The sequence below is a fragment of the Puma concolor genome, chromosome D4 (assembly GCF_028749965.1).
Source record: "Puma concolor isolate L17-30 chromosome D4, mPumCon1.1.hap2, whole genome shotgun sequence".
Taxonomy (NCBI): domain Eukaryota; kingdom Metazoa; phylum Chordata; class Mammalia; order Carnivora; family Felidae; genus Puma; species Puma concolor.
This window is the reverse complement of record NC_141679.1, coordinates 91321865-91344967: the sequence shown is the minus strand read 5'-3', so window position 1 is coordinate 91344967 and position 23103 is coordinate 91321865. Positions and strand designations below refer to the sequence as shown.

Genomic DNA, 23103 nt, shown 5'->3' with positions numbered 1-23103 from the left:
CGGTTGTAAAGTTTAAGCTTGGTCGATTCAAGGGCGGTCACTAACAACCCCCCTGTTGCTTCCGGTTGGGTGCTCCGGGGAGACCTCTCTGAGATGGTGACATTTTGAGTAGAGACCTCAGTGACAGTCAGCCATGCAAGGATCTGGGGGAGGAGCATCCCAGGGAGAGGGGCAGCAGCAGGAGCACCAGTTTTCCTGGGTTTGGGGAGGCGGGGACCAGAGCAGAGAAATGACGAGGCAGAGTGGAGCAAGAGGAGGCAGGCGGCGGCTGAGGGCTCACAACCGGCCAGAGCACAGGGAGCCGTCCGGCCGCTCGTGGCTTCGGCTCTTCTTGTCTCCACGGGAAGCCATTGCATGGAGCGAAACAGGTGATGGGCTCTGATTTCCCCATTTCAGAGTCTTCTGTGGTTGTTTGGTGGCAGCTGCGTCGGAAGGGGAGCAGGAATATAGGCGGGAGGAGTAGCATGGAGGGTGATGGGGCTTGGACGGGAGCCACGAAGGGACAGCAAAATCGTGGGTTTGCTGACAGATCCGAGGGGAGGACAGGAGCCAGTGGAGGAGTCGAGGATGTCACCTTGATGTTGGCTTCAGACCGATGGCCGTGCGTATTCCTGAGGTCCAGAAGACTGACAGAGTGACAGGTTTTGGCATGGGGAGCGGCTGTTGAAAGTCATTGCTCCCTAATGCGAGTAGCATTGTCTGTAGCACTGTGCTGTGGCACGCGGCCAGTGATGGTCACACTGACTAAGTGGAATACCGCTTTGGCATGTAGGTTACAGAAATGTATTAACCTAGGTCTTGACTTTCAGCTTCTCGTGACTCCTGTTTTTTGTACTTGGTTATTTCCAGAATGGAAGAGAGACTTCCACAGCTGTAAGTTGATGCTTCCGGTGCCTGTGGTGTTAACCTTCGGGTGACTTTTCCAGTCCATCTTCCCTAGACTGCAAAGTGTGTCTAACACGTGTGGGCCTCACCGGCCCCTACTGCCTACAGGCTGAGCTGGCCCCTTCCCCACTCTGTGCACACACTGAACCCCGTCCACTTCCTTCTCCCGCATTTAATTCTCCGTTGCATGTGCTAAGTCTGTCTTTCCTACTCAGCACCCTGCACTTAGCCCCTCGAGAAATATTTGAATGAGTTTTAAAAGAGATACGCTAATCACGGGACTGATTTCAAAAGCTCATGATTAAACAAACCCTTGGGAGGGCTTTTTTGAACGTCAGAATCCTTGAACTTGGGACACTTAAATGAAGAACCTCCCATGAAACCCAAGACTTATATTTTTTTCTGGGGAATTAAAAAAATGTGGTTGAAAGATAGAATCTTAGAACCAAAGAGAAAAGCTTATTGCCAAAAATATACTAATGTGTTTTACAAGGAAACCTTATTTGTGCTTTCTGTAAAGTATCTGGAAAGAACAGGCTCCAGAGACAAGACTTTGACCCCTAACATGACATTTACAAACTGAAAAGCAAGCGAGGTAGCCCAGGCTGGCCAGCCCTGGGTATGGCCAAGTTGACTGGATGAGCGCCATCTTTGTTTGGAGTTGAACTCCTGGCACTCTGTGTTCTGGGCTGCCTGGATTTGGGGGACCAGCTCTGACGTTACTGTCTTCTGAATATACAAAATACAAACTCAGAGCCTCACTATACTGAGACTAGGTAAGTAGCAGTGTTATTGGAACAGAACCAAACTTGGGGACAAAAATGCTTTTAAATCTGAGGGATCATTTGTGGCTTACCTGGAGTAGGAGTGAATGTGAGGGCTAGCCAGATAAATGTGCTGTTAAAAAGTCACCTTGAAAATGATGGCCCCAAGATTTTTACTAGTTTTCTTTTTGAAATATGTGGCCACTACTCAGGGAGTGTTTATTTGTGCCAAGTGTGTGCGTACGTTCTCTCATTCAGTTCTCTCAGTGGACAATAAACCCTGACAGGTTGATATTTTCCTCACTTTTAAATTTAATTTAATCTCACTCACAAGGTGAAATTTGTTTCTGTTTTCAGCCTTGAACTCTATTACAAGAAAATCTGACTAGTTGTAAGCCCTTTGAAATGGACTTCTTTGTGATTTACCTATACGATTTATATTTACAGCTGTGAGCCGGCAACTTCCTGCATCAGGATTAGCTCTCGAAAATGCATGTAGACATTTTTAAAATGTTTGTTGATTTATTTTGAGAGAGAGGGAGAGTGCGCATGTGCAAGCAGGGGAGGGGCAGAGAGAGAAGGAGAGACAGGATGGCAAACAGGCTCCATGCTGTCCACGCAGAGCCCGACGCGGGGGTTGAGCGCATGAACCATTTGATCATGACTTGAGCCGAAATCCAGAGTCAGATGTTTAACCGACTGAGCCACCCAGGCGCCCCTGCATGTAGACATTTTAAGTGATTTTTGGGGCTCATGAACTTCTGATTTGCCAAGAGGCAAATCAGTGACTACTGCCAGGTTGTAATTAAATGAGAGCAGAGGTGGGGTGCCTGGGTGGCTCAGTCGGTTAAGCGTCCGACTTCAGCTCAGGTCACGATCTCACGGTTCGTGAGTTCGAGCCCCGCGTCGGGCTCTGGGCTGATGATGGCCCAGAGCCTGGAGCCTGCTTCCGATTCTGTGTCTCCCTCTCTCTCTGACCCTCCCCCGTTCATGCTCTGCCTCTCTCTGTCTCAAAAATAAATAAACGTTAAAAAAAAAAAAAATTAAAAAAAAAAATGAGAGCAGAGGTGATAGGAAGTACTCACCAGTTTCTGGGGTCACTGGTACTTTAAATTTGGCATCCTTACAGGAGGGGGACTTAACTCTTCAGTGGAATTTTTCTTTAGCGTAGTGTTTCCTGCCAGCGTGCTTATTAAAATGCAGGTTCCTAACCCCCAAGTTCAGTTCTGGAACGGGCCCAGGAGACTGCATCTCTAATAGGCATCCCGGGTGGTTTCCGTCGATGGTGGCGCTGGGGAGCGGCCACTCCAGCTCACTCCAGGACAGGCCCAGGAGGAGGCAACGTGGTGGCAGAGGACAGAGACAGTCGTTGGTCTGGGAGTGGAGCCATCTGAGTTCTGCTTTACCATGTGACCTTGGCAAAGTTACCTGTTCTTCTAGAGTATCCATGTTGTCATTTGTAAAAGAGGCTATCTGCTGACCTCGCAGAATTGTTGTGAGAGTCAAAACCATAAGTTAGCTTCGTGTCACATTTAAGGGCTTAGGGCTTTACCGTCAAGCAGATCTGGGTTTAAATTTCAGTTCTCTTTTGGTTTTGCTTCTTGCCAACTTAGCAGCCCCAAGCAAATGTCTTGATCGCTGTTTCTCTCCCTGCAAAATGGGGATGGAGGAACCAATTGCGTGATACCAATATAAGGACTGTATTCAGTGATGTTTGTAAAAGGTGTGCACTTCCTGTCTCCTAAATGGTAACTGGTTTTGTTTTTAAAAATACACCTTTAGAGACCCAAGCGGAGAGAAGAGAACAATTGTAAGTGTGGGTAGTGATGCCTGGAGAATGAGCTGCTTTTTTGTACGGAAGGGTGAGGCGGCATGTCCAGCACCAGGAGGCACTGAGTCTTCAGAGGGTGCATGGTTTCCCCGCTTGATCCCCACCCGGGGCCTTTTCCCTGTGACCGGTGGCATTCGAGTGTGATAGACCCCTAGGGCGAGGAGTTTGTACGAAAAATTGAGGAGCGGTCCCTGGTTGAAATGAGGTGTTGAACCTATGGTCCTGTGACCTGAGAAGCTATACTAACTTCTAGACATTGAAGGGAGTGTCGAGAGGGAAATGGTATGTTTTCAGTGCTTTTTCGGAAAATCGTTCACCTACTCTTTTGATCAATGATTTGAAACATAGGCATCGTCTTAGCCGAAACCCAAGGTAGAATCAGAAGTAGGAATGAAAATAAAAAACTTAGCTTCGGTCGTGGTATTAAGTTGCTGCGATGGTTCTGACAGGTACCAGTGTTTCCCGTCTCTCTCTGGTTGTTGCGTTCCACACGACTGTGTTCACGAATGGGTCAGAGAGAATTAATCTCACACCCTAGCTGCTTTTATCAGCAGCGTTCTGGGCGAACTTTCACTGCATTGGACACGCGTGCCGGTCTGTCTTGCGGTCATTTTGGGGGGGGGGTGCGTTTTGTCACGCTGTTATTCTTCCTTCCTCGCAGTCTGGTAGCGGCACCCATGAAGAGCCTGCAGAGTCTGTAGTGCGCGTTCCGGACCCGGCACAGCACGCCCGCGTAAGACCATGGCCCAGCAAGCCAACATCGGGGAGCTCGTCTCCATGCTGGACTCCCCCGTGCTGAGCGTGCGTGATGACGTAACAGCCGTCTTTAAAGAGAACCTCAATTCTGGTAAGTGGCTTTGTGTCCCTTTCGGCCCCTCTGCCCTCGGGGCGACTACACTCTGCTGACTCGGGGTTTCACCTTCTAAGGAGAGTCTTTAAACCACTGAAAAAGAGCACATATTGGTGGATTCACTCTCTGTGTGCTTTAAGCTTTCAATTACGGTGATATTCAGATACACACATAAACCTGTCAAGAATCACATACTGACCCCACGAGCTTCAGCGTCTTGTTTCACCTCACCTCCCTTACTCCACCCACCCGAGTGTTTTCAGAGGCCAGGTAGAACATTTCGTCCGGAAATCACGTATGTGATTTCTAGCATAAAAGTGCATAACCTGGGACGCCCGGGTGGCTCCAGTGGTTAAGCGTCCAACTCTTGGTTTTGGCCCAGGTCATGATCTCACGGTTTTGTGGGTTTGGGCCCCGAGTTGGGCTCTGCGTTGGCAGCGCAAAGCCTGCTTGGGATTCTGTTTCCCTCTCTCTCTGCTCCTCTCCTGCTTGCGCTGTCTCCGTCTCTCTCAAAATAAGTAAACAAACTTCAAAAAAAAACACAACATACCCTGTCTTTAATCAGAGAAATATGAATTTAAATAGTACCTTTCTTTGCTTACTAGGTTGATAGAAATCAAGTGCTGATTATAGAAATGGGCACTGTTGGCAGGAGAATAAACTAGTGTTCAGCCTTTTTGGGGTCCCCATCACCAATTGAAAAGCACGTACCATGTGTCCCACTTAACAAGAGTCTGAATTTCAGGGGCGCCTGGATGGCTCAGTCGGTTAAGCGCTGGACTTCGGCTCGGGTCATGATCTCACAGCTCGTGGGTTCGAGTCCCGTGTCGGACCCTGTGCTGACAGCTCAGAGCCCAGAGCCTGCTTCAGATTCTGTGTCTCCCTCTCTCTCTGCCCCTCCCCTGCTCAGGCTCTGTCCCTCTGTCTCTCAAAAACAAATAAGCATTGAAAAAACCAAACGAGTCCGTATTTCCTTATAGCCTTGGAGAAATTGGAAAACCCAAGTACCCTTCAGTAGATGACTGGTTAAATTTCTCACGCAGAGCCAGGCAGTGGAGCGCCAGGAGGTCAGTGAGGAAAATGAAGTAGGTCAGAGGTGCCATCATGGGAGGGTGCCCACACATCGTTAAGTGGGAGAAACACACATATACGCGGACCGTGTGACTATGGACGTGAACGCACGCATGTGCACGGTGTGGTTAGCATAGTAGGAAAAGGTTTGTGAGGGGGTGTGTGCCAAACTCTCGGAAGAGTGGGTTGGGAGGCTGGTCGTGGAGGGCACTTTCCTTTTACGTACTTGTGTGTAACCTGAATTGTTAACAATGGACGTGGATTGATTACAGTTTTATTGTATCTTACTATTATTTTTTAAAGGTTTACTTACTTATTTTGAGAGAGAGAGGGAGAGAGAATGAGTGGGAGAGGGAGAGAGAACCCCGAGCAGGCTCCGTGCCGTGGGCACAGAGCCCGACAAGCCTCCATCTCATGAGCTGTGAGATCAGGACCTGAGCCGAAACCAAGAGTCTGACGCTTAACCTGCTACGCCACCCAGGCGCCCCTACGAATTTATAATTATCAAAAGCAATAAAAAGAGAAGCTAGCATTTCAGTGCTTTTATGGATATTTAGGCAGGTAAATTTGATATTATCCCGTTAAACCCAAATTAACTCAAGGGGGCAAAAATAGAATGCCCTGTGTAACTTTGGGTAGCACATGAGGAAACGTTTCCTGGATTTAGTGCCAGGCGCCACGTGAGGTAAGTTTAGAACGCTAAAGGAAATAACTGTTTCCACCCGCCCTTTCCTTTGTCCAGACCGTGGTCCGATGCTCGTAAACACCTTGGTGGATTATTACCTGGAAACCAGTTCTCAGCCGGTATTGCACATCCTGACTACCCTGCAAGAGCCGCACGATAAGGTAACCGCTGGGGCGTCGTGGGGGAGCGCCGAATCCCTTCTCTGCCAGCACGACGGCTTCTGCGCACACCCGCTGTGCCGTCTGAGAGCTTGCCGCCTCGACTTCTCCAGAACACAGATGATCCCATTCCCGCACTGTAACTACACGGGAAAATGACTTGCAGAATTTACATTTCCCGAGACGTTGACAAAAGAAAGCATATTTCATAGGTTTCCTAAGATGTTGCTGTTCAAGAAAGCCTGTCGTCCCCGTGCTGTAATTGTCCACTGACAGTTTGACCCATGAGGTACCCATGATCCCGTCATGCTGGCAGTAGGGTTCGAGACTCAATCAACGTGGGGAAATCTGTAGTACAGGTGGCTGACGGGGCTGATTGACGAGTCCTGTTTGCCGAGCACCAGGTGCCTGGAGGGCTCCTCCGTGTTTTGTTTTTGTGGGTGGCGGATGATGGCGGACTTTGGTAAGTGCTGAGATCCTCAATGCTAGTGGCTTCACTAGGATTCGGAGGCCTTGCCGCCGTGTGCCCTTTCCAGTGTGTCTTGTTTTGTTTTGTTGTTTTTCTGGGCTGAGTTTTAACTTCTCGACCACCTGATTTGTATTTGGGGCCAAACCACGCGGACGGGGCTCCGGCGGCAATAAGTGGCTACCGCGGGATCCCTCCCAGCTTCAGCGACCCTCCGCAGGCTTGGGGCCAGTGGGTACTGGAAGAAGTGGCTGATTTGCACTTGACGAGAGGGTCCAGGAAGGAGCCTGCTCCCCTTTTTCCTAGACTTGCCAACTGACTGCCTTGTCTCAGGCCAAACACAACCGTATTTCGTTTGCCAGTGTGGTTTTTAAAAATCTTTTGTTTGATCGAGGTCTTGAGGGGCTGGAGTAAACCATCGCTACCTTGGTTCGTGTGACCTCCATATGTTCACGTGAGGATCTCCTCCCCCTGCCTCCCAGCCTGGCTGAGACGCGCGTCCCCTCTTTTACATTTTCAGCACCTCCTGGACAAAATGAACGACTGTGTGGGCAGAGCCGCCTCGCGGTTGCCCGCCCTGTCGTTGCTGGGCCACGTCATCAGGCTGCAGCCGCCCTGGAAGCACAAGCTGTCTCAAGCACCTCTCTTGCCTTCTTTGCTCAAATGTCTCAAGGTACGATGCGTGCAAGGGTTGGGACGGAACGGCTTTCTCAATGTCGTTTCTGCGAGTCTCGGTAACTGTAAAGCAAGCGAGCTAGACTTTGAGAGTTTAGGAACTTTTAGTGTCTGGCTTTCCTGGAACATAAGGTAATCCACAGTTGGTACTCAGTAAGTCCTCCGAGCGTCCTGGTGACGGTCCCGTATCTTCTGTCCAAGCAAATGTGGCAACACTTCAGGTCGGTTTGAGACGACATTATCCCAGCCCTCTTTTTTTTTAATTTTTTTTTTTTTTAACGTTTATTTATTTTTGAGGCAGAGACAGAGCATGAACGGGGGAGGGCCAGAGAGAGAGGGAGACACAGAATCCGAAGCAGGCTCCAGGCTCTGAGCCGTCAGCACAGAGCCCGACGCGGGGCTCGAACTCACAGAGCCGGAGATCGTGACCTGAGCCGAAGTCGGACGCCCAACCGACTGAGCCACCCAGGCGCCCCAATCCCAGCCCTCTTTGATTCCATCGTTGTCCGGTCTTCCCTCAGTTAAGCATCTGGATTCTCTTTGGGGGAGCCCTTATTTCTAAATTCTCGTTTAGCGAGTACAAAAATGGCCAAGCGCTCTTTTTAACCATTTGGGAGTGTGTTTTAGTTGTAGCTGTAATTACAGTTTTGTTGATAGAAGGCCTACTGAATCTCATTCTCCTTTTGCACTAAATTTAGTGCAATTTGTCCACACAGTGAGTCACAACCTGAATAGAACTCTAGGTTTTAGTTTTGACAGTGGCTTGCTGAAATACTCAAGGCTATTTGCCGAATCTGTTCTAATTCCTGGACTTGTTTCCTATCTATAAAATAAGAAAATGTGGTGAATGTTAACTGCCTGTACCTCACAGAGACGTGAAAATATCCAGCAGTATTTGTTTCTGGGTGGCAGTACCTCTGGGTCATCTGATATGACAGATCGATTCTTGTCTCTGCCAACAAGGGTAACTTTCATTACCCCTAGAGGTGGATCCCAAGGAGTCACATTGGTAGGGTATCGTAAAAACAGGCATTGAACGTTAAGAAAAAAATAGGAATGATTTTAAAAACTTGATTTTTTTAAGTGAATGACTTTGGTGAGACTATAACTCCATTTTGAGGCACACAGCTTAGTTCAGATTGTAAAATACTTACCTTTTCCAAATGGGTGAACTTTAAAATTACTCCTGGACTGTTAGCCAGGCCCTGCTAGACTATTTTCCTCGACAAAATTAGGGTCAGTCCTTTTTACTGGAACTGGTTACGTAGTCTTGATTCAACTACCAGTATTTTCGTTCTTCGTGTTAGATAGATACCCGCCGTGACGAAAGGCTTGGTGCTTAATGTGACAACTAAATCTATTTGAGACTTTATTTCCAGACTTGTAGATTTCCTTTTTTAACGGGAATAATGAATGTCTTAGCCTGCATGGCAGTCTTTTGATCAATATCTTGTTTCTTAAATCTGAATTCTAGTTACTTGGCAAACATCCATGATTTAGTGAGGGGTCAGGTGAGCAGCGGTAGCTATTCTGAGTTGACTCAATCTGTTGGGTGTTGTGTCGAGTGTCTTCAAATTGGCCTGAAGTTACAGGACTTGCTGTTTAACTAAAGACGTGGTCAGAGGTCACCGTGTCTTCTTTTATCTGTTGGTCTGTGAATGCTGCTGTGGAGTTGAGCGATTAAGTAGACTTGGTAGCATAACACTAATTTTTTCTTAAATTATATTTCTGTTGTAATCCTTTAAACGATAGTGAAATACATGGGGCACCTGGGTGGCTCAGTCGGTTGAGCGTCCGGCTTCGGCTCGGGTCACGATCTCACGGTTCATGGGTTCGAGCCCTGTGTCAGGCTCTGTGCTGACAGCTCGGAGCCTGGAGCCTGCTTCGAATTCTGTGTCTCCCTCTCTCTCTGCTCCTTCCCCGCTCGTGCTCTGTCTCTCTCTGTCTCTCTCAAAAATAAATAAACATTAAAAAAAATTTTTTTTTAAAGTGAACTACTCGACAATATGTAGCATTTTTGAAATTGATTTTAAAAAGTAAATATTTTTGGATTTGGTTAAATGAACAAAACCAGTAGCGTTCCTTTGTTCTGTTAAAAAGCAGCCTGTCATGCTTCTGTCCAAGTGCTGTAAGTACAGCATCCTCAGGCTGGAGGACTTGGGCGTCCTCAGGTCAGGTTGAAGTTCCTCTCCCAGATGGGTTTATCTAGGGGCATCAGACTCAGTACAGTCAAGTCTGATTCAGTATTGTTCCCCCCAAACCTGGAGGATAAGGAAATGAGTCTGTGGTGGGGGGGCTCTAGTTTGTGATCCCCTTAGAATTTAGAGCAGCTTCTTTGTGTTTTGATAGTGCTGATCCGAATGCTGGGCCTGACAGGTGTTTCTTCCTGCTCGACCTTTCCTTCTGCAGGTGGACACCGATGTCATTGTCCTCACAACAGGTGTCTTAGTGTTGATAACCATGCTACCAATGATTCCACAGTCGGGGAAACAGCACCTTCATGATTTCTTTGATATTTTTGGCCGTCTTTCGTCGTGGTGCCTGAAGAAACCAGGTAAAGGTGTCCTTACGTGCCTGTTGTTCCCTACCAGGTAGATGCTTTTCTTACCGATTTAACAGGTCATGAGCTGTAAGGCAAGGACAGGTAGAATTTTCTAGCTGGCATGGGTGGTCGTCACTAACCAGTGGAGGAAATACGTTGGGTGCGTCCACTGTCAGCACGAATAAGAATCAGGACTGTGGGACACCTTGCTTACTTTGCCGGCTCAGAAGGATCAGTTGTCAGAGAAACTGGTAGGATGTAAAACTTGCTAGTTGTCGGTAAACTTCAATGTTATCAAAACACCCTCAATCCATGTCGTGGCAGTACAGGACTAAGCTTGTGGAACCTTTTGGTCTTCCTCTGCTGGTCTCTTGTCACAAAACGCAAACCTCTGGTTCTGGGAATGTGTCTCCTGTATGCGGAGGAGGAGGAGGGAAAACGCGGTGTGTCCCGAGTGGGGCGCTCGTTGTGAGCGTGGTGGGATCTTTTTCCCATATTGGCAGGTAGTCCAGCTCTATCAAATGATTCCGAAGCTGTGGGCCTGTGATACTTGGGATCTTTTGGCGAGCCCGGCACCAGCTACTCCTGTTGCAAACATGAAGCATTAAGCCACGTGACACCAGAGGCTGTAGCTTCCTGTAGGGAATTGAGTAACAAGTACAGGAGCCGCGTGATGCTGGCTTCTTCAGTAGGCTCTTCTTGGGAGGAAAGGGGTGGTCTGTCCGCTGTTAGGGAGGAGCTTTACGGACGCTGTGGACCTTGGGTTTTCTGCGGGGTCTGCGTGAGACTCGATGAACTAAGTGCCGACTTTCCCCCACTCTCGGCTCCTTAGGCTGGTTTCTGGATAATAGGTTTTTCACTCTGTAGTTACAGATCTGCATAGCTAAGACTACACACCGGTTGCAAAAGGATCTGTCAATTCGTTCGGCCAGTATTTGAGCTCCTGTGACGTACCAGGCGCTGAGGGCCCAGGGCTGAGCGAGACAGTGCCGTTCTCAAGAAACGCTGCTGAACAGGGCAGTGGAGAAGTATCACTACAAATTTTAGTTGGGGGGGCTTCTGGCCGGCTCAGTCGGTAGAGTGTGAGCCTCTCGATCTCGGGGTCGTGAGTCTGAGCCACGTGTGTGGCCTAGAGTTCGCTTAAGGTTTAAAAAGAGGTTTTAAAAAAAACCACAGCAAATTTTAGGGAGAGTGATTATCATGAGAAAGGTCAGTGTTGTGAGAATGTCAGGTGGAGACTGGAGAGGACCGGAGGGGTTGGATCGGTAGGAGCCTTTATGGGTCACTCTCGGTAGATTGGAGTGTATCCAAAGGCCAGAGGGAGCCACTGATGGATTTTAGACGGGGTGTCGGAGGTGCTCGGATTTGCATCTCAGCCCAACACGCTCGCTTGCTATCTTTGGAGCGAGGTGGCGGTAAGTGACCACAGGTCGTGCTGGCAGCCACGTGCTCACGCCTGCTTTGCACTTTGCACACGTCGCCTCGCGTCCGGCTGAGTCTCCTGTCTGCGGTCTCCCGTTTTAGGCCACGTGACGGAAATCTATCTTGTCCATCTCCACGCCAGCGTCTACGCTCTTTTTCATCGCCTCTATGGAATGTACCCTTGCAACTTTGTCTCCTTTCTACGCTCTCACTACAGTATGAAGGAGAACTTGGACACTTTTGAAGAGGTGGTCAGGGTAAGTGAAGACCGCCCATTTGATACTCCGCGTCCCGTGCACGCGGCCTGCGGCTGGGGCTTCCGTGTTCAGAGGTAGACCGATTTTGAGCAGAAGCTCAGCTTCCCCTGCCCAGCCCCAGCCCCAGCCCCAGGCAACCGCTGACGTGCATTCTGCCTTTGTAGACCGGCCTGTCCCAGCGAACGAACGTTTCCCAGAAACGGAAGCACCCCGTACGTGGTGTTCTGGGAGTGGTGTGACGTGTTGGGTCCACCCAGGCTGTGGCGGGCGTCGGGGCCTCATTCCTTTCTATTGTCAAGTCATATTCCATTGTGTGGAGATAGCGCAGAGATTGAGCTTTTTGTAATTTGTCACCCCAAACTCTTCTAGCCGATGATGGAGCATGTGCGAATTCACCCGGAATTAGTGACTGGATCCAAGGACCACGAACTGGACCCTCGAAGGTATAGAAATGAAGCCGGCGACTCAGAATTTTGCAGCATCTCCCAGACAGGTTAATCATGTGATCTAGGCGATGTCCTAGATGGAGGTATTATTTGGAAATAGAGGCCCTTCTACTTAGGGAATCACAGAGTTTTGAAGGACTGGTACAGCTAAAACTTTGTATGAGTCTAAAACACATTCCTCGCAGGCAGAGAATAACTCTTTCCGCAGAGTGGAGGCAGGTGCGGTGCGGACAGCTGTCCTACAGATCCCCGGGAAGGCTCCCAGCTCGGTGGTGCCCGTGACCGTGTGAGGCAGGCCATGCGGTGTGTGGTTGAAAACAAGTGGATTGTGGCAAGTGTGGATGTTGAGTTGTTAGACTCCGCCTGCGTGGAAGCAGGCCACTGCCATCCTCCGTGGGACCCTGAGTAGTTTCTGGGTGTGCTCCCCGGAGAAATTGCACCTGGAGGCTTCCTCTTTGAGGGTACCTGGCGTGGGGGAAGGCAGGGCTGAGTCCAGACTGAGAAGGGAAGGGAGTGACATTCTCTGCGTGGATCTGTGAGAAGCTCAGCTCCTCCCCCAACTTTTCTCTGGCTCACAGCTCCCTCGGCCGAGGCTTGAACCCCTTTTGGGGAAACTGGTCCACAGATGCCAACATCTGGGGATCTCCCACTGCCCGGTCCTCTCACGGCGAACCTCACCCCGCAGGCCCTCTCTCTGCCACTCGGAGCCTCAGTCACCGTACAGCCACTTACTGTGTGTGAGAGATGCTGGCTGTGGAGAGGGAGACAGAGTGTGTGTGTAAAGTTTAACGTATCACGTGAATACCTGTGCGTGCAGCCACCGCCCGGCGTCACAGATGAACATTCCCAGCCGTCTTTCTCCCTGTTCCCTGTCCCACTCGAGGGAGCCCACTGTTCTTGCTTTTATGTGGATCATTCTTTCTTTTCTTTAGAGTTTGACCACATGTATTGTTGGGCTTTGGAAAGCTGATTAGGAGGCCAGGCCAGGCTAAGGAAAGGGCAGTCTTGTCACCATTAGATGAAGGTGTGCAGGAGACGCGAGGAAGAGCCCAGTGTCTGAGCGTCCACCCGGCTTCCCTCATTGAGAGTTTTAGCAGAGCCTCTGGAGGGGAAGCCGGTGGGCAAGGTCATTCCCGAATGAGTCCCGAGAACCCGGGCTCACCGGAGTCCGCGCATCTGGCAAGGCCCGTGGCGAGGCCGGCTCCTGGATGTGCTGCCGGAGCCTGGCAGCTGTGGCTCGGCTCACGGTGGCCCGCCTCCAGGAGCGGGTCAGAGCAGTGTCCTCCTGGGGGGCCGATCCAGGCAGAGAAGGGAGAGCGGGGCCTCGGTCAGTGCTGAATCAGGACCGACTGAGCACAGCGCATCCGGGCCGGGCTCACCTGCACGCTGTGTCCCTCCATTAAGCAGATAGAGCGGTGGCAGCGGGGACGTGGCCGCCTCTCGCGCCTCGTGCATGGCTTCGTTCTGCCCCTCCCTGCCCTCCCCTGCGTCTCGTGGCTTTTTTCCCCGGTTTGCTCTTGTTTTCATGGAGCTCACCCTCTCGTAGCCTTGAGAGAAAGGAAGCGGCTGCCCGGCGGGATGTACACCTCTAGTCCTCGTCATCCCGCACTCGGAGGGCGTCATTCCATCGCCACCTTGCCGCCAGTGTTGCCATCGAAATCCAAAGCTGCTCTCACTCCTCGCCGGCTGTGTTGCTGTGTTCTTCTCTGCGGGAGCCTGGAGAGTTCTCCTTGCTCTCACATTCTGGCACTTCTGGTCAGAGTCTGTTCTCATTATTCAATCTGGAAACTCTTATCTTTAGGCTCTAGGAAACTCTCGTTCGTTATTTCGTGTTCGATCTCCTTCCCTCGTGTCTGGCTGGCACTGTTGGTATGTGGATCGGGGCCTCAGAGAGTGGTTCTTTGCTTTTCTTTGCTCCCCTGTTTTCTCGTGTCTTGCTCTTTGGCTCCTTCTAAAGGTTTCCTCGTTTTTAGCATTCAGTCCTGTCGCGGCTACATTCCCATTCCTAGCGCCGTGTTTTGAACGTCTGAGAGCTTTTTACGGTTCTCCGAATGCTCCTCTTTACGGTAGCTGTTTTGGGTTTCAGGGCTACAGCCTTTCACGTCTTGGAGAAAGCTGAATGTTGTTTGTTCCCTGTGTAATCCATTGACTCCTGTTCTTTTGAAGTCTTCGAGGCTTTCTGCAAAGATCTGACAGTCTGCCTGCGTCTGGGTAAGGAGCCAGAAAGATCTGTTCACAGGGTGGGGCTCACTGCCTCTGAGCTCCCACGTGTGTCAACCTGAGCATCGCTTGGAAATACTGACGTCAGTATCGAGTTTGCTGGCGGAGTTTTTGTGGAGGAGGGTCTTCTGCTCTCTAGCCTGGGGAGGGGCTGGCTGCCACTGAGGAGAAGAGGCTGGTCGTGGGAGGGGCTGGTGGTCTCGACATCCAGAGTGGACACGCTCACTTAGTTCCCTTGTTTGAGTGGTACTCACACCCTCAACTCTTTCCGGAGTAGCTCAGTCCCGAAACCGTGTCTTATCCTTTCCAGAGAATAGCCCAGATTTCTGCTGCCCGGGAGCATTGAGTCGGGGAGGGGACCTCGGGACTCTAACTGCCCCTCAAATAGTTTTCACCCTGTCGTCCCGATGCTAACTGGCCTGTCTACCTGTGCTCCTCTCCAGTTCCAGAAGGACTTGATGTGTAAAAATTCTTTACCTTTTGAAGGATTCTGCAGTATGAGTCAGCTTGAGTTTTAGCTTTGAGACGGCGGGAGCTTAGGGCTCTGCTTTCATGAATTTGTGGCGTCGGTTACCTCTGGGCTGTCTGCCTTCCAGTTTCAGGAACCTGTCGTGCTGCTCTCTCTTCTCCCATTCTTCTCCTTGTCGTAGGTTTATAGGAAGAAGAAACGAATCCCTACTGTAGGCTTGGTGGGTTTGGGAGGTTGTACAGTCGGAGGAGTATGTTCAGTCTAGGATATGAACTTGGAAGTCTCCCAGGCCAGTTTAGAGAGCCTTGCTCCCTTCGCGTAGGCAGGGGTCATCTGGCTTTTGGAGAAAGCTCTAACCCAGAAGACAAGAGACCAACCTCAAGAGAAAAAGGGACTAGAAAGGAACCGTGATAATACAGAGATGTCGTAGCCACTGAGATGGGGCATTTGAGCACATGGAGAGGTCAGAGGGCCACGGAGGGGAACATTCAGAGACTGAGAAAGAGCGCTTGAAAATGAAAAATGAGAGCTACTACAGTAGATACCTTGACAAAAGTCCTGGAAGACAGAGTTGAGAGTGTCTCAGAAAACAGAATCAAAGAATAGAGAGGAGGAATATTCTGAGCAGAAAGATACTTAAAATAACCAGTCCGGGAAGTCTGACATCTCATAAAAAAAGAGTTTTAAAAAGAGAGGAGAAAACTTTTGTGGGGTAAGAAGTTGTAAAAGACATAGTAGAAGAAACTCTCCAGACGGACACGCATTTCCAGATTGAAGGGCTCACCTGGCACCCGGCCGCAACCAGTGAGAAAGAATGCTCCGAAGTCTCAACGTGGTGAATTCAGGACACCAGGGATAAAACTTTGAGAGAGAGGAAACACCAAAATGCATCATAAGGATAAAGTCGGAATGGTGTTAGCTTCTGAGGCTAACTGAGACGAAAGGGTTTTCCACTTAGAATTCTAGACCTAGCCAAACTGCCTGTCAAGCGTGATACTTTTAGCTATGCAAGGACTCCGGTGTACCTCCCACCTTCCCCTCCTCAGCTAACTACTGGAGCACGTGTCCCATCGAAAGGAGAGGACAATCGGGGGAGACACAGGCTCCAGGAAACGAGGGGGCCTGACTTAGGGTCGTGGTCGAGGGAAGTCTTGGGATAACACTGCATTGCAGTGCTGAGAACAACCGGTCTCAACTGACGTGGGAGAGAGAGGGCTCCAGGAGGGAGCTATTTAGAGAGAGGGTAATAATTCTGGCAGATTATTTGCATATCGTTATGTAAAAATTACATTAGGCATTGTTTCAGAGCTGTTAGAGTAAATTTAGGAAGAATTATAATAGATATACAGAAGACTGAGAAAAAGAAACAGAAAAATCCAACCTCCGGGACAAACTAAATCGAACAGAAAGGGAAATCTCGTGTTACGCTCTTCGGCTAACGCGTAGTACTTACATACTCATAATGATTGTCGAAAACCGATTTTGAGACTAAACCAACACATGATACACCTCTATTGAGAGCATCGGGGAGGAGGGAAAAGGGTGTAGGGAAGTGGCCTACCTCGTCACCTACCGTCACAGGAAGTTAACAGATGATATGTGATCTGTACATCGGGAAATCGAGAGCTCAGAGCACATTTAGAAACACGCAGGCAGGGTACCAGTTCGGCCGACAGAATTGGAAACAGCTGCCAAAGCGCTTGAGGGGCGTGGCATGGGAGGGGCCTTTTGATCCCATGAAGACTTTTGCAACTACCATATTTGACTGAAGGTAAGATGCCGTGGAGTACTTCTGTTTCGTGTTCACCCGCGAAAGAAAAAAAGATGCACAAAAACTGACACGCAACCGATGAGATTTTACTTCCCGGTTTCAGAGAGATTAAAGTACGGAGAGTCCCTTTAAGAATCGAGGAAAATACTGTGAGTGCACGTATTCGTGACGAAGTCAGACATCTGAACGCATTCCTACTGTGTTACGAGTCTCACTTTCTTCTCTCAAATCGACGTTCCTACCTAAGCAGCCCGACCCTTGCTCTCACTCCGTCCCTTTGCCGGTCACGCTGAGAACACACCAGGCGGAGGCTGCTGCCCATGCACACAGACACATACCACGGACAGCGAGCACCCGCGTAGACCAGATGTGTGGCAGTGACCTCGAACGGCTCTCCTCTTGGGGATGCTGCCTACGGCCTGGACTCTTGTTCTGTATTTGAGATCCCATTTTCAGCATCTCAGATTGAAGAACATTCTAGAACAGTTGTGGAGGAGGAGTAGATGTTTTGTTGGGGTAAACCCACGGGGTGCCCTTAGTGCTGGGCTGCTTTTCTGTAAAGTTGGGAACGTGAAAATGAGAGTCTTGCCGGATTACTACTTACTTAGGAACCCGTATAGCGAAATTACGTGGTCTAAAAGGAAGTTTGTACTGGAGCAGGTGGATGCTGCATTCATCGTTAGGGCTTTGTAGAACATTTGGCAAATGTTGAACAGGTGGAAAGGGGAAAAAGACTACCACTCTTGACTTCAGTTCTTTTAGTTGGAATACTTAGTGTGGTCATATCCATCACTTGGTGGGCATATCTCTGAGCAGTTTTGAATCTCTTCTTCATTTAAGCTCATACCCTGACCATCTTATGTCACTGAATCTTTGGAAACGTGAGTTTTCCAATCAGCTTTAGGAAGGTGTAGTTTACATACACTAAGATTCGTCAGTTTTGTTAAGTTCTGACAAAAGTCCGGTCACGATAACGAATGTTCCGTTGCCCGCAAGGTTCCTTCGTGTCCTTTGTGGTCGGTGTCCTTCCTGACTCTTGGCAGCCATTGACCTGCGGAAAGCATGCTTTTTCATGATGGTATGATCATTTTTCTTCTCTAGAATATGTCTCCGTGGTTTGACTTTGGGTTGCTTCTTTTTTTCTTTCTGCCCTATAAGCTGTGCTGGGTATCGTCCATCCTGATGTGTGTCGATTTCCGTAAGCTAAAGCCTAGAGGTGTAACTGTGGATCACGTGACCGGAATCTTTGGACGATCTTAAACACGTTCTCGTGGGCGTTCTCTGGGTTCGAATCTTTCTGTGGCGTCTTTCCGGTCTGGCGATGGATTAGAACTCCCCAGCCTTCGATTAGTGACCTCGAATCGGCCTCTGCTCCCTGGCAGTTTCCAAGTCCCCCTGTTCTTCGATGCCCTCTGTTCTGAGGGAGATTTCCCCCTAGCGACCGCTCTGTGTAGTTTGTTCTCTTTTGAGGCTCTTTCTAGTCTTTTGTTGATGACGTTTTGGTTTCAGATTCGTTTCTGATAATCTGATGTCACCATTTTAAATAGGGAGGCCTTAGGTTTGATTCTTAGCGTGCCAGTACCGTTTACTCTTTGGGCTGGCATGCTTCAGCCTCGTCCTTGGCCGGTCCTAGCTCTGTGCCCGGCCCCGAGTTAGCATTCTTAAGCCTTTGGTTGTTTGAGAAAATGGATTACACCTTGCATTTCTTAACTTGTGTTGCCTTCTCCAGGTGGAAGAGATTAGAAACGCACGATGTTGTGATAGAGTGTGCCAAAATCTCTCTGGACCCCACAGAAGCCTCGTATGAAGACAGCGACTCTGTGTCCCCCCAGGTGTCAGCACACTTTCCTCATCGTGCGGCCGATGTGGCCGCCAGCCCTTACGTCGACACGCAGAATAGCTGTGGTGAGAGTGACTTCGGTTCTTACTGCTCTACAGCTTTGTCTCTGGAGAACACCGTTGATTTTTGTCAACTTCATTGTCTCTTCCCGGAGTAAGACTTCACTTCAGCTCCTAGGAACGGTTTCCCAAATATTTAAAATTAGAATTCGCCTCCAGTTTCTCCTGATTAATTCCTCCGTCCCATTTAATTTAGAGTCCCACATCCTCGATCTCCTGTATCTCCCACCCGACAGTTTGCCAGCAGACTTGGGAGTGGGTTTTTAACGCGTTTCCGAAAAGGAAAAATACTCAGCTTCTAGGCAGGGAGTCTTTCTACATTTATTACAGGCAGTTGTAGTGAGGCCCTGCGGGCTGTAGCACTGACCCATTTCCAGTGAGTCTGGACGACGTAGAATTGGTTTCTAGAAAAGGTGGGCTTATCCATAGGCAGTACCCATTACGGGTATCATCCCGGCTGTGCTTTCTCAAGGCTGTGCTTTCTCCCCGCTGAAGCTTCCTTGGACATCAGCCCTTACTGAACCTTATTTCCAAAGAGCATTTAAAGAGCCGTGCAGATGTTACTTCGTCCCCGGTGCCTTGGGAGTCCCCTTAGTTTTTTTTTAAATGTGAATATCATCTAATGGTTGAAAGTGCCGTAATTTTTTTCTTTTCCAGAATAACCTAAAGTCACACACTAACCTGCTGTGCTCTTGCCCTTTCATTGTAGGGAGTGCTACCTCGACCCCTTATTCCGGCTCTCGGCTGACATTGTTAAATACGCCCGGGCAGCCACCTCAGACTCTGAGTCCCCCATCAACACGGCTGTCGACTGAGCCGCCACAAGTATGGTGTTAAAGAGCCTGCCTGCTCGCTCCTCTCCTTGTGGGGAAGTTGCCCGTTTGGGTCGGGATTTAGCATATGGTTGGGAAAATCTGACACTGCTCATTTGAGGACTTGTTTTCAAGGATGCGTGGTATTAGGGCAGTTAGTTACTGTTGCCACTTGGGTTTCTCTTGGAGTCTAGATTTACAGAATGCGTCTTGTCTCACAGTAGAGCCTTAGTAAGATGCCTGTTTCCGTTTCGTCTTGGATAGAATAAGGGTTGGGGATGGCTTGGTGCTCATTTCTCATTGCTGACGTGCCTTATTAACTTCCCAGGCTACTCTCTGGAGCCCGTCTATGGTTTGTGGTATGACCACTCCTCCAACTTCTCCTGGAAACGTCCCACCTGACCTGTCACACCCTTACAGTAAAGCCTTTGGTCCAACTGGTACGTGTGTCTGAGGCTGGACTCGGTTGCTTGGTCTGGGCCTGCTGGGTAGGGCAAGGAACTGTCTCTTAGGTCCGATAGTGAGTTTGGGCTGCTGACAGTTGTAAACCTGTTTTTGTTTTGTTTTGTTGTTAGAGAGAGAGAGAGAGGGCGCAAGTGAGCGAGAGGCGGGGAGGGAGGAGAGTTGGGGTGCGGAGAGAAAAAACGAGGGCTCACCTGGTGTGGGGCTCAAACTCGAGAACCGTGAGACCATGACCCGAGCCGAAGTCAGACACTTAACCGATTGAGCCACCCAGGTGCCCCAGTAAACCTGTTTTTGACGCGTGATGTGAACCTTGGGGCTTTAAGAACATAGAAGGTGGACCAAAACAACAACTCTAGATCCCTAGAAAGTTAAGTCTGGCGGCTTTCTTTACAGTCCAGTTGGAAAAAATTCAGAGTTTTCTAATAGGCTTAGTGATGGCGTGTGTGTCGTCTGTGAACAGGTGGAAAAGGGACTCCTCTGGGAACCCCAGCAACGTCTCCTCCTCCAGCCCCACTCTGCCACCCGGACGACTACGTTCACCCATCCGTCCTGCAGGCCACGGCCACGCCCCCCAGGAAGGTAAGCTCGCGCTTGCCTGCGGTCCCTCTGCCTGCGCACGGTGACCCACGGGCAGCCTCGCCCTGGGAAGGAAGCTTGTTACGTCTGAAACGTGAAACGTGTCACCTGAAACGTGATGGGTTTGGATCAGAACAACTGGAAATACTGGCTAAAGGGCAGCTCTCGCGCTGTGATCTGCTGACCCCGGGACCCCAGAACCCTTTTCGGGGACCCAGTAGGTCGACTGCCTTCTCAGTAATACTAACCTGCTCTGCCGTCCTGACCCGGTCGGCGTTTGCTCTCGCGTGCAGTATGGTGGGCGGGAACAGCCGGCCTCCCGGCACACATCAGGGCGGGCGCCAAACCGTCCGGGGGCATTGCCTCCTTCTTCCTTAACGTGTTTCTTCAGTTTAAGGGGGGGAAGATAAAAAACCAAAAACACCAGTACCTTAAGAGTCTCTATAGAAAGCAACAAAAGTGATTAATTTTGTGACATCGCGACCCTTGAGACCACGTACGTTTACGATTCTCTGAGATAAAACACAAGCTACTTCATGGGCACTGGTGCCGTTACTTGAGTTGGTGCTGGACCAGCTGCGTTTTTTTCATGGAGCGCCGGTTTTATTTGAAGGAACGGTTGACAGACAGACAGACTGCGGTTACGTAGACCTGAGTAGGAGACAGGCCATTGCTTACGTGACCAGCTGAGCCTGTCACTTCAAAATAGACGACGCACAGTCTTTGTTGCCAGTGATAAAATTCACCTCTCAGGTGAGGTCAGGATCCGAAACGGCTGCTCTCTGCTACCGTGATCTGGATGGTGTCCCCGAGACTTTTGTGATGAGACCGGAAAGTCCTGGGGATCTTGGGGAATAATTGAGTTTTCGATGTCGCGTGGTGAATATTTGCACGTTGGGGAGCTCTGCGCCACGTGGCGAGCCAGCGCCTTTCGAATGTTTCCGCGTGTGGCGTTACCAGAGGCGGCGGACGTAAAGGTGCGTTCGGGGTACAGAGCAGGCCAGTGGATTCGAACACAGGACAAAGGGCAGGTGCCACGGCTTCAGAGTCCACGCTGTACCTAAGTTCACGAAATGACTCCGTCAAGTCTCGGTGTGATAGGAAAGATTAAGTCTTTGCGTGGCTGCTTAACACGGGGCCTAGTGGCGTTGCCAGGGTAGCGTGTGGCAGGGCTACAGGGAGAGGCAGGGCGGGAATCTGCCGTTCAGCCGGGACAGCTGGCGACACGGAGGACGCTTCAGTCTTCTCACTCGAGTTCTTACAGTTCTGTGTTGGGAGCTATAGTCGCGTTTCATAGAAGGTTATGTCGTTCGTGTTTACACGTAGTGGGCTTGTTCTTTTTAAGTGAATTATTAAGTATTTAAAAACTTCTTGTTTTGATTTCTAATACGGTTGACTATCAATAGATAGAACCCCATAAAGGAAAAGCTCACGGAACTCTCAGTTCTTAAGACTCTAAAGGCATCCTGGTACCAAACACTTTGAGAGCCACTGAGCTAAACTTGAAACTCCTTCATAACGTGTTAGCGTTTTAGCGTTTTAGGGTATTTCTCTTACATAAGAGAACACGTACGCAGTTTCATGCCTTGTCACGTAAATGATGCCTGTCTTTTCAGGAAGAGAGAACAGATTCAGCAAGGCCCTGTCTACACAGACAACACCATCTTCCGAATGACAGAGGATTAGGTAAGGTCTCTGGGTAACGCTAGGCGTTGCTTGTCTCCTCTTGGGTTAGATGTGGAAACAAGAAAATTCTGGAACACCACAAACAATGAAGCCCAGAGATAATGAAACGTAATCAGTTCTAAAAACCAATCTAATAATAACATCCAAAAAAGCGCTTTTAAGCTATTGCGGTGGAGTGCCTGTGTTTTGCACTGGTCAGACGGTTTTATCTGTTCCCTGAGACCTTAGAATAGAGGATTTTGGGGGCGCCCGGGGGCCGCTCAGTGAAGCATCCGACTCTTGGTTTCGACTCGGGTCATGATCTCACGGTTCGGGAGTTTGAGCCCCTCATCGGGCTCTGCACTGACAGTGCAGGGCTTGCTTGGGATTCTTTCCCTCTCTGTCTGCCCCTCCCCTGCTTGCTCTCGAAATAAATAAAACTATAAAAAAAAAAAAAAGATTTTATTTTCTGTGGGATTAATTTTCCATACCTTTAATTAGACCCTTGATTATAGCTTTCTGGAGTAGCTCCAGGGAGAGCCGCTCCGAGTGCTCCTCCATGCACTCGGCAGGACGAGTCGTGATGGCCATCTTCTGCAGTGGAACAGCTTTACGGTTGTGGGGGTTACTGGTGTGTTTTTTTTGACTCGCCTTGTCTTTGTTTCTCTTTAGAAGAGCTATCTGGCAGCAAAGGTTCTGTCACTCTCAGTGACCTTCCAGGGTTTTTAGGGGACCTGGCCTCGGAAGAAGATAGTGTTGAAAAAGATAAAGAAGAAGGTGAGGTGTGGGATTCTGGGCTTGGACGGGATCGCCACTCGATGACAAAGCGCTCATTATTGTGCCCTAAAACCGGGATTTAGTGTCGACGCTCCCGGGCTTGCTGGGCTTTTCTTCTCTAGGGGGTAGAAGATGGGAGTCTCATTCTGGGTCTTAGGTGTCGCTCCGGGTGGCACTCGGCATCACACAGCCCCGCACGGCCCGGCCTCGCCCAGATGGCCCGTTTACAGTGGCGCCTCCTGTCTCCCTCCCTCCTCTCAGCGGCAATATCTAAAGAGCTCTCCGAGATCACCACAGCTGACGCCGAGCTCCTGGTTCCTCGAGGAGGCTTCGACTCTCCCTTCTACCGGGACAGTCTCCCGGGCTGCCCTCGGAAGACCCATTCGGCCGCCTCCGT

The 23103-nt window shown here is 49.8% G+C and overlaps 1 protein-coding gene across 1 annotated transcript in view; it reads left to right on the top strand.

Moving 5' to 3' along the window:
* The first annotated feature begins 879 nt into the window (after nt 1-879).
* The window catches only part of TSC1 (TSC complex subunit 1), a 22549-nt gene continuing 325 nt past the window's right edge, over nt 880-23103 (top strand). Inside the window, exons 1-14 of the mRNA XM_086683956.1 lie at nt 880-1661; nt 4142-4327; nt 6144-6247; nt 7231-7383; nt 9795-9939; nt 11452-11606; nt 11976-12049; nt 18242-18417; nt 19121-19236; nt 19552-19663; nt 20149-20267; nt 21881-21950; nt 22602-22706; nt 22968-23101. Coding sequence (XP_086540082.1) covers nt 4222-4327; nt 6144-6247; nt 7231-7383; nt 9795-9939; nt 11452-11606; nt 11976-12049; nt 18242-18417; nt 19121-19236; nt 19552-19663; nt 20149-20267; nt 21881-21950; nt 22602-22706; nt 22968-23101 — 1569 coding nt within the window. The 5' untranslated portion in view covers nt 880-1661; nt 4142-4221. The remainder of the gene's footprint in view (nt 1662-4141; nt 4328-6143; nt 6248-7230; nt 7384-9794; nt 9940-11451; nt 11607-11975; nt 12050-18241; nt 18418-19120; nt 19237-19551; nt 19664-20148; nt 20268-21880; nt 21951-22601; nt 22707-22967; nt 23102-23103) is intronic.